The 13,524-nt window shown below is 43.6% G+C and overlaps 1 protein-coding gene across 1 annotated transcript in view; it reads left to right on the forward strand.

Moving 5' to 3' along the window:
• The first annotated feature begins 10,495 nt into the window (after positions 1-10,495).
• Positions 10,496-13,524, forward strand: part of LOC149325160 (uncharacterized) — a 30,370-nt gene continuing 27,341 nt past the window's right edge. The window contains exon 1 of the mRNA XM_089562326.1: positions 10,496-10,591. Within this exon, the coding sequence (XP_089418452.1) occupies positions 10,496-10,591 (96 nt within the window). The remainder of the gene's footprint in view (positions 10,592-13,524) is intronic.

Here is a 13,524-nt window from a genome sequence, read left to right on the forward strand (position 1 = left end):
TCTTGTGTAACACAGTTGACTGAACTAATTCATGATCTAACAAGTGCACTTGATGAAGGGTTTTCTGTAGATTGCGTCTTCTTGGATTTCAAGAAGGCATTTGATTTTGTTCCTCATTCTTTTTTGCTTGAAAAAGTGTTTTGGTATAACATTGATGAGAGAATGATTGACCGGAAAACAGAGTAGTTATTAATGGAAAACTGTCAAGCGAATGCATTGTATCTTCTGGTGTACCTCAAGGATCAGTGCTCTGACCTGTGTTATTTTGGATCTTTATGAATGACATTTGCTCTAATATCTCTTCTTATATTCGTCTGTTTGAAGATGACTGCGCATTGTATAGGGTCGTTGATAGTCTGAATGACTGTGTGCAGTTACAGAATGATTTGAACAGGGTGTCTGATTGGTGTAAGATATGGGGTATGTTTATTAACTTGCAAAAATCTGTGTAGATGCGAGTCAAAAAAAAAAGAAAAAAGCGCCATGAATTCTCTTATAGAATTTATGGGACACAACTTTCCTCAGTATCAGAATACAAATATCTCGGCGTATTCACAACCTCCAACCTAAGCTGGAGACGACATGTCGACTATGTAACAGGAAAGGCGTGTCGCGTGCTTGGTTTTTTAAGGCGTAACACCAAGCAATTCCCTTTAGAAACAAAAAAGTTACTTTTCATGACAAACGTTCGCTCGGTTCTCGAATATGCCTGCGCAGTATGGGACCCTTGGCATAAAACGGATATAGATAAACTTGAGAGGGTACTTGGGTATCCGATATGTCTTTAACAACTATACCAGGAGCTTTATCGTTTCACGTGCAAAAAACTCGCTGGGATGGAAGACGCTTGAAAAACGTAGATATTGTTTGAGGTTAAAATTTTTTCATAGTATTTACTATTCCAATACTGGCATAAACCGTGACCTGTACATCCATTCACCAAACTATATTTCGCTACGCCGTGACCATCGATTAAAAGTTAATGAAATTACCTGTAAATCAGAGATGTACAAATATGTTTTTTTCCCTAGGTCTATAAGAGATTGGAACCGGCTCTCTGAAGAGGTGGTATTAATTACTTCAGGTGATTTATTCTCTTCATCTCTGTGAATGCTGTTTTTAGGCTGTATTGATGTTGCATCATGGTTGCATTGTATGTGCTGCACTTTGTTACCTTTTTTTTCGTTTCTATGATGTGTTATTCCCCCCCCCCCCCACTGTAATGCCACTTGTGGCGCTTTGGGTATTACAATAAAGAAATAAACAAATAAACAAAAAGCCTGCTTTTGAACCATTACAACAGGATTATTTAAAATATTATAGTAAAAATCGCAGATGGCACCAGCGTGCTCAAGTTTTTGCCAGAGAAGCGTTGTATAAAGAATCTTTATTGAAATAGGGGCTTTGATGAAAATACGTTGTAAGTATTGTAACGCGTGAGTGATGTTGCTGGCAATTTGAGTTGAGTGAGATTTCAAATTTAATGAAAAAGAAATGGCTATGCAGTGGTATCCGTTTCAGCACATGGGCAGAAGCGGAGTGCTATTCAGTATACCGAGGCACTTTCACCTCGTTGAGAAGCAGGATTGTTTTAATTTTGTAAAATGTTTAGTTTTATCGGTCATTTCACGCACCAGAGAGGAGCGTTCATTATATCGGTCTGTTATCATTATTACGAGCTTCGCGATAAATTTTACAGACGTCACCGCATAAGCGCATGCAAGAAGAGACCGAACTCGCAATTTCTTAACGTACAACAGGTAACAAAAGTGGCCTTAAAACAGAGCCTTGGGGCACAGATGATCTTCCGTCGCTCTAGGAAAAATTGTAACCGTTGATACAGAGGAACAGGAAGCGATTAATGAAAAAATATTGGAGCTAGTTTAGTAAAATGAGATCGAGACTCAGTACGGAATTTAATCATTAGTAGCTTATGATGAACTCTATCAAAAGCCTCGTAAAGGTCTAGAAATATTAGGTGTGCCCGGGAATTCCCGTCAAGCATGTCGTGTAACGAGTCTGCGAAGCAAAGGCCCTGACATTCGCACGAGAAGAAGGACTGAAAACCATGCTGAATTCTGAGACAAAAAAATAGTCAACAGTATAAAAGGGATAGATGTGGGAATACAATTTATACTGCAATAATTTCCACGAAATACTGGGAAACCATATGGGACAATAATAAGAAGAACGACCTTCCCGATTTTCCATTCTCTATGCAAAATCTCTTGAACGAGCTGTTGGTGGAGAAGTATTGCAAGATAAATTGTTGAATACATTATCGTTTCTTCCATGAGCTTTTAATTGTGTTTTTCAATGCCACATGCTGAACCACATTCTATTGAATCAATTGATTTCACAACTCGTGGAGGACCAACGACAATGGGAGGCGTCGGATAAAAAGTGTGGTGTGAAAAAGCTTCCAGCCGTCGAGTGCGCTTTTCAGCGATCGACATTAAGGCGCTTCACTGAGCCCAAAATTCTTTTTTTTTCATTTAGCGTCTTAGTGTGTTATTGTGCCATGGTGCGTTTAAGTGTTATGGGATATGTTTGAATGGTACAAGTGCATTCATGAATTCATTTACTATGGGGAAAAAGGCCCCAGTTTTCTTGAGCACTCCGCTGTTTCAATTCTGCAAAGTACCACTATTAATAAATGCCAAGTTTAGAGTTTACAGCACAAAAATCCCCCTTTCTCTAATCTTGAATAGGTTTTGACACTGAAATGCCACGTCGGGCAGAAATGATAAGGTCGAAATTCAGCAGTGTGTTATCACAGAAGCAAGCTCAGCACGTTTCTAAAAGAGCAATTAAGTGCTACTCATTCTAAGACAAGCACAGGGACCGATATGACAGGATGGACGCTGTCATGTCTGAAAAAAAGCAGCGCTCATTTACTCTCCTAGAAACAATGCAACACCATTTAGCCACTCAACCTGTTTCATCAGGTAGGCAGGGGATAGGAATTATAATTCCGGGTGCGTAGAAAAGATTTAATTCAGAGTGTTACCAGACTGCGCATTATATCTGGCAGGGCACGATACAGCCTGGAGAAGGTCAAAAGCTGCACATTCATCCGAAAAACCTCCACACTGCGAGCAGGTTGATTTAGAAAAGGATAATGACCAAATCAGGTGATGCTAGGCAAGTTATAACCGCCGAGAAGGTCAATGGGGGCAAGGGATATCCAGAGACCGCTGTAGTCACGCCGTCGTAAAAGTTGCCAACAAAGGCTCTATGAGCGTTCAGAGGACGGTAGCAGTAAACCAAGAATTACTGGGTCATTCTATATGGTAATACACACCGAGAGCATTTGGAGATCCCAGACAGTAAAAATTAGAAAAGGGGAATGTTTTTCGATACTTCTATTAGTGTGCCGCAGCCGTGTCCGGCCTTCGATCGCTGCGGTATACATTGCTTTTCAATGATGTAGGGAAAATTTTCGTGTTGCAAGCTTTTGCGCTGAGCCACTTCTAGAACCCCCCTTTCAGCTTCAGTAATGCAGGTAACAAAGTTTAGTTGTCCTCGCTTCTTCATGGCGTTAAGGATGTTTGTAAAGATAACTGGCATCAATGAAATCGCAGAAAGCTTACCAATACCGCTTGTTAAATGTTAGGATATATCACATTGCGTCCCTGTGCTTGGTGATGACGGGGTGTTTGCGCGTGAGGGAGCGTTGATATCAGGTCGTAGAATAAATAAAATATCTTGGCATATACGGATCTAAATTAAACTAAGTCCGGGGCACGACACCGGACCACGCAGAATGCTCACCGCACTCCTGACGTTTCAGGCGCTGACGTACTGGCCACCTGCTGGTACGTGGTTCCTGCTGCCATCCGACAACTGTCCCGCACCGGCCCGGAACTTTGGACCCGACAATACCAATCCTCCCCTCGGAACGCCAGTCTCGGCGACAGTCACCAATCCCATCTGGCAACTACCCCTGTTCGTTACGTCACCAACCACGGGACGTGACGCAGCCCTACTTAAACAGCGGACCCACTCGGCCGACACGGGGCACGACACCGGACCACGCAGAATGCTCACCGCACTCCTGACGTTTCAGGTTGGTTACCTAAACCGTTGTAAAGCATATCGAAGTAGCAACCGTGTTTTGGTATTGGTGTCGTGCCCCTACGACTCGAAGTGGCGCGGTGTTTTTCGCGTATTCAGTGACGCTCTAGCGTTCAATTGCCTCTCGCAATTGATGCTGTTACTATCCGGTGACGTCGAACTAAACCCCGGTCCTGGCTCAAATAACGACCCCTTATCCGTTGACACTCGCATGCAACAGCTAGCAGAAAGTTTTGAAGCAATCCGCTCTGTAGTTGATCACCTCAAGGTCACTCTAACCATGCACGAAAAACAAATAGCCTCTTTAAGTGACCGTCTAGAGAAACTTGAATCATCAGACCATCATCCGAACCCTGGCAAACCCTCAAACGAAACAGACAAAATACACCGCGAAATCGCTGTCTTGAAAGCTGCTAACATTGACACCAAGAACCGAATGCGCCGCAACAACTTGCTTTTTTTAGGCCTCGATGACACAAACAACGAATCATGGGCAGAATCGGAGAAAAAAATTGCGACCCTGTGTGCTGATCACCTCGATCTTCATCTCGACAGCAACAGCATTGAACGTGCTCACCGAATAGGAAGTCACTCCGATGACAAGAAACGCCCTATCGTTGTAAAATTCGCACAGTTCAAAACCAAAGAGACCATACTGTCCTGCGGGCGAAAACTTAAGGGGACAAACTACGCAATCAGAGAAGACTTTGAATTTCCTACTCGCCAAGCACGTTCAAAGCTACTTCAGTTCATCCGACCACAAAAGTGCGCGTTTAAACTTGCTTTTGATAAGCTTTATGTTGGCAATAGATGCTATTTTTATGACCCTGCCACTGCTAGCGTATTGGAAACCCCTAACTCAGCAGCTAGCGCGCGACGTAACATAGGACCACCCACCGAGAGCGCTTCAGGAACCACGACATGACCCACTAAAAAACAGGTACTATCATCCGTTCCCATCCGACGTCCTTCGCTATGCCTTGATCTTAATATTGCATTCACGAATATCCGGAGCGTCATCCCAAAACGTGACGCACTTGAGAGCTTCATTGCTGATATCGACGCTGATACTGTGCTCCTAACGGAAACCTGGCTGAAAGAGGATATCAAAGACAGCGAAATCTTTTCCCCTAATCTTCACTACACAATATACCGGCACGATAGGAAAAACAGAAAAGGTGGTGGCGTCCTCATAGCTATTAAGAACATATTATCATCGTCTCACATCAGCACTGACGACACTCTCGAACTCATGTGGGTATGCTTGAACGATAAGACAAGGAAAATTGTTCTCGGCATTTGCTACAGGCCACCGGATAGCGACTCATCCTTCTGTGACACGCTTGGCCGTGCCTTAAACAACATCAAAAATAAATTTCCTAACTCCCCTATCTTTTTATTTGGGGATTTCAACTTCCCGAACATTAGCTGGCCCTTACTCTCAGTGCTCAATAGGTCATCTTCTAACGATTCAAAACAATTCCTTGATTTAACACTTGACCTCAACCTACACCAAGTCATTACATGCCCAACAAGAGAAAACAACATTCTTGACCTACTCCTGACAACTTCCCCCGACGACGTAAAAGGTATAACCGTTCTACCAGGCATTAGCGATCACAATCTACTTCACATCCGCCTTTCTTTACCCATTATAAAACGGTCCTCATCAAAAAAAGTAATCACCGACTACAAAAGAGCTAATTTAGATGCCATCAATCATGCTTTATCTGAATTTTACAGCTCTTTCCAGACTGCTTATCAAACTCGCTCGGTTAATACCAACTGGGAACTTTTTAATACCACTGTCCTTTCGTTGAAAAATGAGCACATTCCGTCGTTTTGCGTAAAATCCGATTCTAACAACGAATGGTTTGACAGAGAACTGAAAAGGCTTGTTAATAGGAAAAAACGGCTTTATAGAACTGCTAACTTGCATAACCGGCCCGCAGCGTGGGAACGGTACCACCAATGCGTGAAAGAATATAAGGAAAAATTAGCCTCCACCAAAAAGAAGTTTTTTTCTACCGATCTACATTCTATCCTCAAATCCAACCCGAATAAATTCTGGCGCATTCTTTCCCCTAAATTACGAACGAACCGAATTGAACTTTTAGACGCTGATCGTGATCCAATAGACAGTAAAGAGTGCGCAACAATTCTAAATAACTATTTTTGTTCAGTCTTCTCCCCTGCTGCTTGCAGTCCGAATATTTCCCCTCCCACCTCAACAATGCCCATGCCTCAAATCACAGTCACCACGACAGGAATAGAAAATCTAATCAGTTCTCTTAAGACTTCTTCATCATCTGGCTGTGACCACATAAACAGTAAACTCCTGAAAAACACTAGTCTAGTCTCAAGCCAGATACTGCACCTAATATTTACACAATCATTAAAATCCGGAGAAATCCCGACGACTGGAAGATAGCCGAAATCATACCAATCTTTAAGAAAGGTGACCGCACAAATCCTTCTAACTATCGCCCTATTTCTTTAACGAGCATTCCTTCGAAATTACTTGAACATGTTATAGCGTCCAATCTAATGAACCATCTGGATTCAGTTAACTTCTTTTATCCTCACCAACACGGTTTCCGTAAACACTACTCCTGTGAAACGCAATTGGCTGAATTCACACATGACATACTTCGCTTAATGGACGACAACTTTCAAATCGACGCCATCTTTTTAGATTTTTCAAAGGCCTTCGACCGTGTTCCGCACTCACACCTGCTCACAAAACTTTCTTCCCTAGGCATTCCTGACAATCTTATCTCCTGGATTGAGACATTTCTTAACGGTCGCATGCAGTTTACCTCAAGCAATGGTTACCACTCACCCCTCACTAATGTTACATCAGGCGTCCCCCAGGGCGCAGGCTTATCACCATTGCTATTCCTAATTTACATAAACGATCTTCCAGTTAACATAAACGCCAAGCTACGACTATTTGCAGACGACTGTGTCATATACAGCACCATTTGTCATCCCACTGACAGTCACCTCCTGCAAAAAGACATTGATGCAATAGCTACATGGTGCAACCGATGGCTCATGCCCTTAAACCTTGAAAAATGTCAACTCTTGTCATTCTCTCGCAAGCGCACTGTAATCCAGCACACTTACAGCATTAACACGGTTCCGATTGCTCCAACAACATCCTACAAGTATCTTGGTTTACATCTGACATCGACACTATCTTGGGTAACTCACGTCCAAACGATATGTTCCGATGCCTCTCGTGTCCTAGGTTATCTCCGGCGAAACCTGAAATCAGCATCTCCAGACGTTAAAAAACTGGCTTATCAAACATTCGTCCGCCCCAAACTTGAATTCGCATCATCTATCTGGCATCCATCCCAAGCATACCTTTCCGCCGAAATCGAGGCCATCCAAAATCGCGCCGTCAGGTTTATCACCTCTGAATATTCCAAAGAAGTTAGTATCACTGCACTCAAACGCTCTCTTTCCCTCCCATCACTTGAATCACGCCGCGTAATTTCACGTCTTTGCCTGCTTCATAACTTCTTCCATCATCCAGCTTCAAGACACCCACTTCTAAAATCCCCGATAAGAACTTCAAGTCGCCGCAGCCATAGCCACCCCATAGCCGGTATCAAGACCCGTACATTAGCAATGAATAGTTCATTTTTTCCCAATGCAATAACACTCTGGAATGCCCTACCTAACGACATAGTTTTATGCAGCGATTCAAAATCTTTTCGTACAGAACTGGCCCGTCATCTTCAGAATAAGTGAATTCCTTGTCATTTTTAACACGTGTTGATCACTGACTTTCATCTGTGCTCGCTACCGCAAGCGAATTTTTTTTCTTTTGTATGCTTTCACTGAACATGTAAACCCTTTATATTTTATCTTTATTTTTTTTTCTCTTTAGCTTTGAAGCTTGTTGTGTGTGTTCATTGTGCGTGTGTTTTTTATGCTTTTCTTTTATATGAATTGTAGCCCCCTCCTTATGTAATGCCCTTGGGCCTTTAAGGATGAAATAAATGAAATGAAATGAAATGAAAAGAAACTAGTCGAATCAGTTCGGAGTCGAACCCATGGCGTTTCAGCAGTGAGCCAGACAGGCTGCCTCTAGGCCATTGAAATACGTTCGTTCGAATTGGTTAAAGGAGAAAAGATTCTCAGCACAAATGAAACGCACACAGAATACCAGACAAAAAAAGACAGGACGGTGCTGCATCGTCCTGTCTTGCTTGTTCCTGTGTATGTTTTGCTTGTGTGGCGAATATTTTCTGCGTTATGGATACCAGCCTATTGGCCCAAACCACCGTGATATTGTCAGAGAGACATTTGCGTCTTGCGGCGCATCATGTGGTCTAATAAGACTACTGATGCATGGTTATGAATCTGTGCGATTAAAAATAGGTACTAATTAAGAAAACAATAGCAAATAACATTTAACCCGACCCTTAAGGCGGAGGTTAAGTGTTACCCCAATGTTCTTTAAGCCCTTTTCCTCTCTTCCTGACTGCTGGACTGCCATCACCCTTTTGTGACAATTTGCTCACGGCATTTTCACCACTCTACAGGAACCAACTTTAAACTGAATTAGAAGCCCATATCGCTGAAAAGTAAACACATTGGTATTTAGAATGAACTAGAAATTGTTTTTATGACTCAAGCGGGAGGTCCCGGTGATCCCACAGACACTGAGAAAGCCGGCCTGTTCCCGCTTCCAGCTCGCTACCCCTGCCCTAAAACGTCACAAACCATTTTTTTTACTATTACTGCAGGATTGGATAAAACGCACTGTTCGCCCAGGACGGTTACATAGATCACGGTGCACATAAGCTCCAGCTGTGCTCGCAGCGGGAAGGCACTTCACATGTCGCACGATTGAAAGAGAGAGAGAGTAGACTGCGCACTTTAAAGTGGGCTTGTTTTTTTACTGCAGCGAACAGCTGTCGGCTGTAACGAGAAATCTGCCATGTCCGTTGGGTCTATGTACGTTTCTCGTCGCATTGAAGCCGCCCTCGCAAGGAAAATAATTGTAACAAGAAAGCAGAACCTCACGACAATTGTGATGAAGATTTAAAGCGGTATCGTTAAAGGTGTCGTTCAGTAGAGAACCTCGCATAGCTGGCGTCATCTCCGGTGTGAGCAGGAAAGCCGGATTGGTCGGGATGGTCGTGACACGTGGAGCCGTGGAATGATAAGTGATCAAAACACTACAAAAATGAGGTTAACGTCACAACATGATTAAACACTCATTAGGACGTCATCATCATCATCAACTTGACCTCACCCACTGCAGGACAACGAACATACAAGTGTGAGAATAAATGCTCTGGGCTCAAAACAAAACTGCGGCAATTAGTCGGAAGTCGAACTCCTTAACCTTAAAGACACGCTACCCTAGACCTCCAATTAACACTATCGCGTCATAGCCTTAGAGGCAGCGCTTACCTGTCACAGGTACCCACGGGTGGCAGCAGCTCCCATCGCAGGGCTGTGGCGCGTCGCCTAGCCGCTTCATCAGAGCGCCAGGAGTGGTACAAGGGCGCCCAGCTATCTGTGAAGAACTCAGGTGGGAAACAGCGCACAAAAAATCAGGACCGGTTTCCGACGTATGTTAAGCACCAACTAGCCCACCAACACTCATTACTGCTGTAGGGAATAACCCATTCCGCATATACGAGGATTAACCGATTAACGCGTCGTTCTCTTAACGCAAAGTCCGATTTCGTCCATCTTTGTCTGAAACCTGCTTGACATTGAAAACCGAGCTTCGAAGTGAAACCGAAGTCTGAACCGATGTGCTAGCCCCACTGATTCAGATTTGGCCTAACCATGCTATACCGGCCGCCATTTTTAAAATGTTTTTTTTTTTTTTTTTTTGCATTTCAGCAGTGGTCTTCTATGAAAACAGCTTTGGGCGTAGCCCACCTGATATTCTTACAGCTCTTTTTGGCGTGGAAGTTTGTGCGCTTCATGTTTCGGTCACTCGCTCACACATGCGTGCTTAGATTTTACGCCTTATTTTGCATTTTATTCCTCGTGATTGAAATGTCCAGTGTTACAAATTGACTACTCCTGTTGGAGAGCCGTGAAAGTAGGAGTCGTCATCAATTTGATACAAGAGTTGCTTTTCTTCCTATGCTTCTTCAAATTCATGTTTTGTCGTTGTTTTCTTTCTGAATATATAAATACTGATGCTGTTTAAGAGGGACGATCAGTATAGCGGTATGCTGTTTCCTTCAAACCGCTTCGTCGTTGATACCGACGGAAACGCCGCGGCCGTGAGAATGAGTGCGGTGGTTTGTAAGGGCCGTTTTGATCACGTAAACGCATCTGTGTCACAGCTGCATTGGCGTACTCGCTGCACTGCCTTCCTGGCGAGCATTCTGTCTGAACGTTCAACAGCATCGGACGCACTACGACTGTCGCTATGGGAGTCAGTTTTCGCTGTGCCGTTTGTCCCATGCTGCTTTTATTCTTTGCCAGGGCTTCAATCGAAGCATGTCAGCCTGTGGACGTCCTCAAGGTGAGGCTTTTGCAGTACACAAGGGTCATTATTTCGTGTACCATCTGATAAACCAGATTCGGAGGACACTTTCATGGTTCCATTGTGTGCGCATATTGTACACTGCTTTACCACAGCAGTTTGATTTTAATGCCGTTCGAACGAGCCAACTTCGGTTGCTTTCTTCCTTCCACGCCCACAAGGAATAATAAAAATTTATGGAGGAATCCTTACTTAAAAACAAAGAAACCTGAAAGTACAAGTCATGGTGCTCACCCGGATAACTTTGTCTCCCTCATCGGAGGATTTGAATTGTAGGGAGGCAATAGAATCTAAAAAAGTTAGAAAGGTTTCAACTAAGACTAACGCTAGTTAGACTTGCGAGAGCGAGGTTTGGCTTGGTTCTTTTATCTTGTCTTTGGATTGCTCTGACTTTCGTTTACTATTTCTCTGTTCCTCAATGTGACAGGCTGGCTGTTTCGTCTGACCGCTAACTTGGCCTGACGTTTGCCTCGCGTTTTCGCAAGTTTTTCGTTCCATTCCGCCGCGTCTTCAGTATCTGTAGACGATGTTGACTCATTACATGTTCTGCGCACTCTCCATTTTTTTTCCTGCGCGTCCTACTCCCCTTTTTCCACTTTTTCCTATCCATAGTTACTTTTTTATTGTTACCTTTATTTTTTTACTTCTATCTGCTTTTTTATGTACTCTCTTCCCGTATCTCGCTCATCTGTTCTATCTCCTATAAAATGCGAAACAGCAGCGAAGTTATATCGAAATTAAAGCGAAGTTCAAAAGTTTTTTCTTTAATCAAGCGCATACTTCGCTACATATATAGACATACGAGAGGGCAGCACAAACTACAATGGTGATTTATGTCAGAAGTTTCGGTCGGGGCTCGGCCGTCGCCTGGGAATGCGAAAACCAGCTACGCTTGCTTTCTAAATAACCATATTGCCCAAGGTCATGTAACCAGCCACCATCGCCTAATTTGTAAACAATAAATTGTGCGTGATATCGCAGGTGATAGGGCATTCAGATGGGTTAGTTCCAAAAGCATGACACATACTCGGGTGTCCAGTAACATCATCACTGAATAAAAAATAATAACAAAATACAATAGACGCAGTACAATAGGTCGTGTAGAAAGAAAGATAATGGTTATAAGGCTAACACGTGCGGCGATCAAGTTATCCACCCTTTAGGTTTTAAATATTAAATAAAATCAGCCCGTTTAAAACCGCTGAACAGTGCAGCACCAATAGCGCATCCTTCTCTGGCAGAGCAGCATGCAATCAAAATGTGCTTCGTCCGTCTTGTGTAGTTTTGGCGCTGGAGAAAAAATTGAGGGGAGCATTTTGTTGACCTAAAGTGCGGTGAGGCGAAAGCCTTTGCGTTTGGGAGGCATCCATCTGATTAGACGCCTTTCTGCAAACACTCTCCAGCGTCAAAGACGAGGAGACCTACACATGCGTCGGCAGGAAGTAGCGTAGCCATTAGCACGCTCGGTTGCGGAACGGAAGGATGGTGGCTCGGATCCCATCGTGCATAATGATTTTGTTTCTGGTCTGACTAGGAAAGCGTGACACCTCTGCTGACAACCTTCGGTCGACAACGATGAGGCATTAAAGGCTTTCGCCTTAAGATATTCTGAAGTTAATGCACGAGCATTTGTAGACACGCACGCGCCCTGGTAATGAAGTACCGCTACGTTGTCAAAATAAATTTCCCTCGATTTTCATTTGGAACAGAAGTTACTGCCTTGAATTTGTAAATTTGTGAACAGAAACCATGTAAAGCATTGTAAAACTAGAATCCCTTACAGTCAGGCCGTCCGCACTAAAATAATATGCTCAGAGCCATCGGCGCTTTACAAGAATTGCGCAGAACTTGACTGTGTTCTTTCGAAACCGAAGTATCCGGCAAGGGTAACTGACGATGCCGTGAAACGCGGAGACGCTTGTGACCGCAATTCATTACTGTGCGAAACAAAAGAACCTGCATTGCAAAACCTAATTTAGTCTTAATTTGCTCGGCCTCTGCTCACAGCGTAACAGGCATTCTAAGAACATATAATGTCATGATGCAGAGTGACCGATTAAAGGGCGTCTTTCAAGAACCACCGCGAGGTGTATTGCGACGTGCTAAAAATTTGCGAGATCTTCTAAGTTCTTCCAAAGTCACCCGCCCAGTGTTTTCTGGCTGTGCACCAAGCAACAAATCTCGGTGTAAAATTTGTCTACAAATGACGACATCACAGACAGGTGTTAGCACTGCTTCCAGCTACAGTGCAAGAATTAACATTAAGTGAAAACGTAATTTACCTACTATAATGTTCCAGCTGTCTTTTGCAGTATATAGGTTCCACTGCGACGTCCTTTAGATTGCGCATCAACAACCATAAGGCTCAAACTGCACATCTACCCAACCTACCCTTATCTAAGCATATAAATGGGTCAGACCACTTATTTGATAAATTAAAAGCCATATTTTGGTACCTGGGTTTCGATTGCACTACGACCGATAAGTCAGATAATAATTTTAATTCACAAGGTTAAAGCCGTCTCGTCAGGTATAAGCCAAAGTGTAGGTAAGCAAACTTGCCTGTCTCAACCGCCCCATTTTTCTGACCAACCTCTTGAGAACAGTGGAGACAGTGACTGGTACTTTGATTCTGTTTATAAAAAACGTTGTACGTGACTAGGCAATATACCTGTACTGTTACTGCAAGCCACACTGAATTATTGCCCTTTTGTGTGGTATTATTCATTTTGTTGATTACATACATTTCGGAGGCTCTCCGGCTGCTATGGCCCAGGGGATACGGCGCTCGGATGCTGGCCCGAAAGACGCGGGTTCGCTCCCGGCCGCGGCGGCCGAATTTCGATGAAGGCGAAATTCTAGAGGCGCTCGTGTGCTGTGCGATGTCAGTGCACGTTAAAGAACCTCAGGTG

The sequence above is a fragment of the Amblyomma mixtum genome, chromosome 10 (genome assembly GCF_055824585.1).
Source record: "Amblyomma mixtum isolate Tamu chromosome 10, ASM5582458v1, whole genome shotgun sequence".
Lineage (NCBI taxonomy): Eukaryota > Metazoa > Arthropoda > Arachnida > Ixodida > Ixodidae > Amblyomma > Amblyomma mixtum.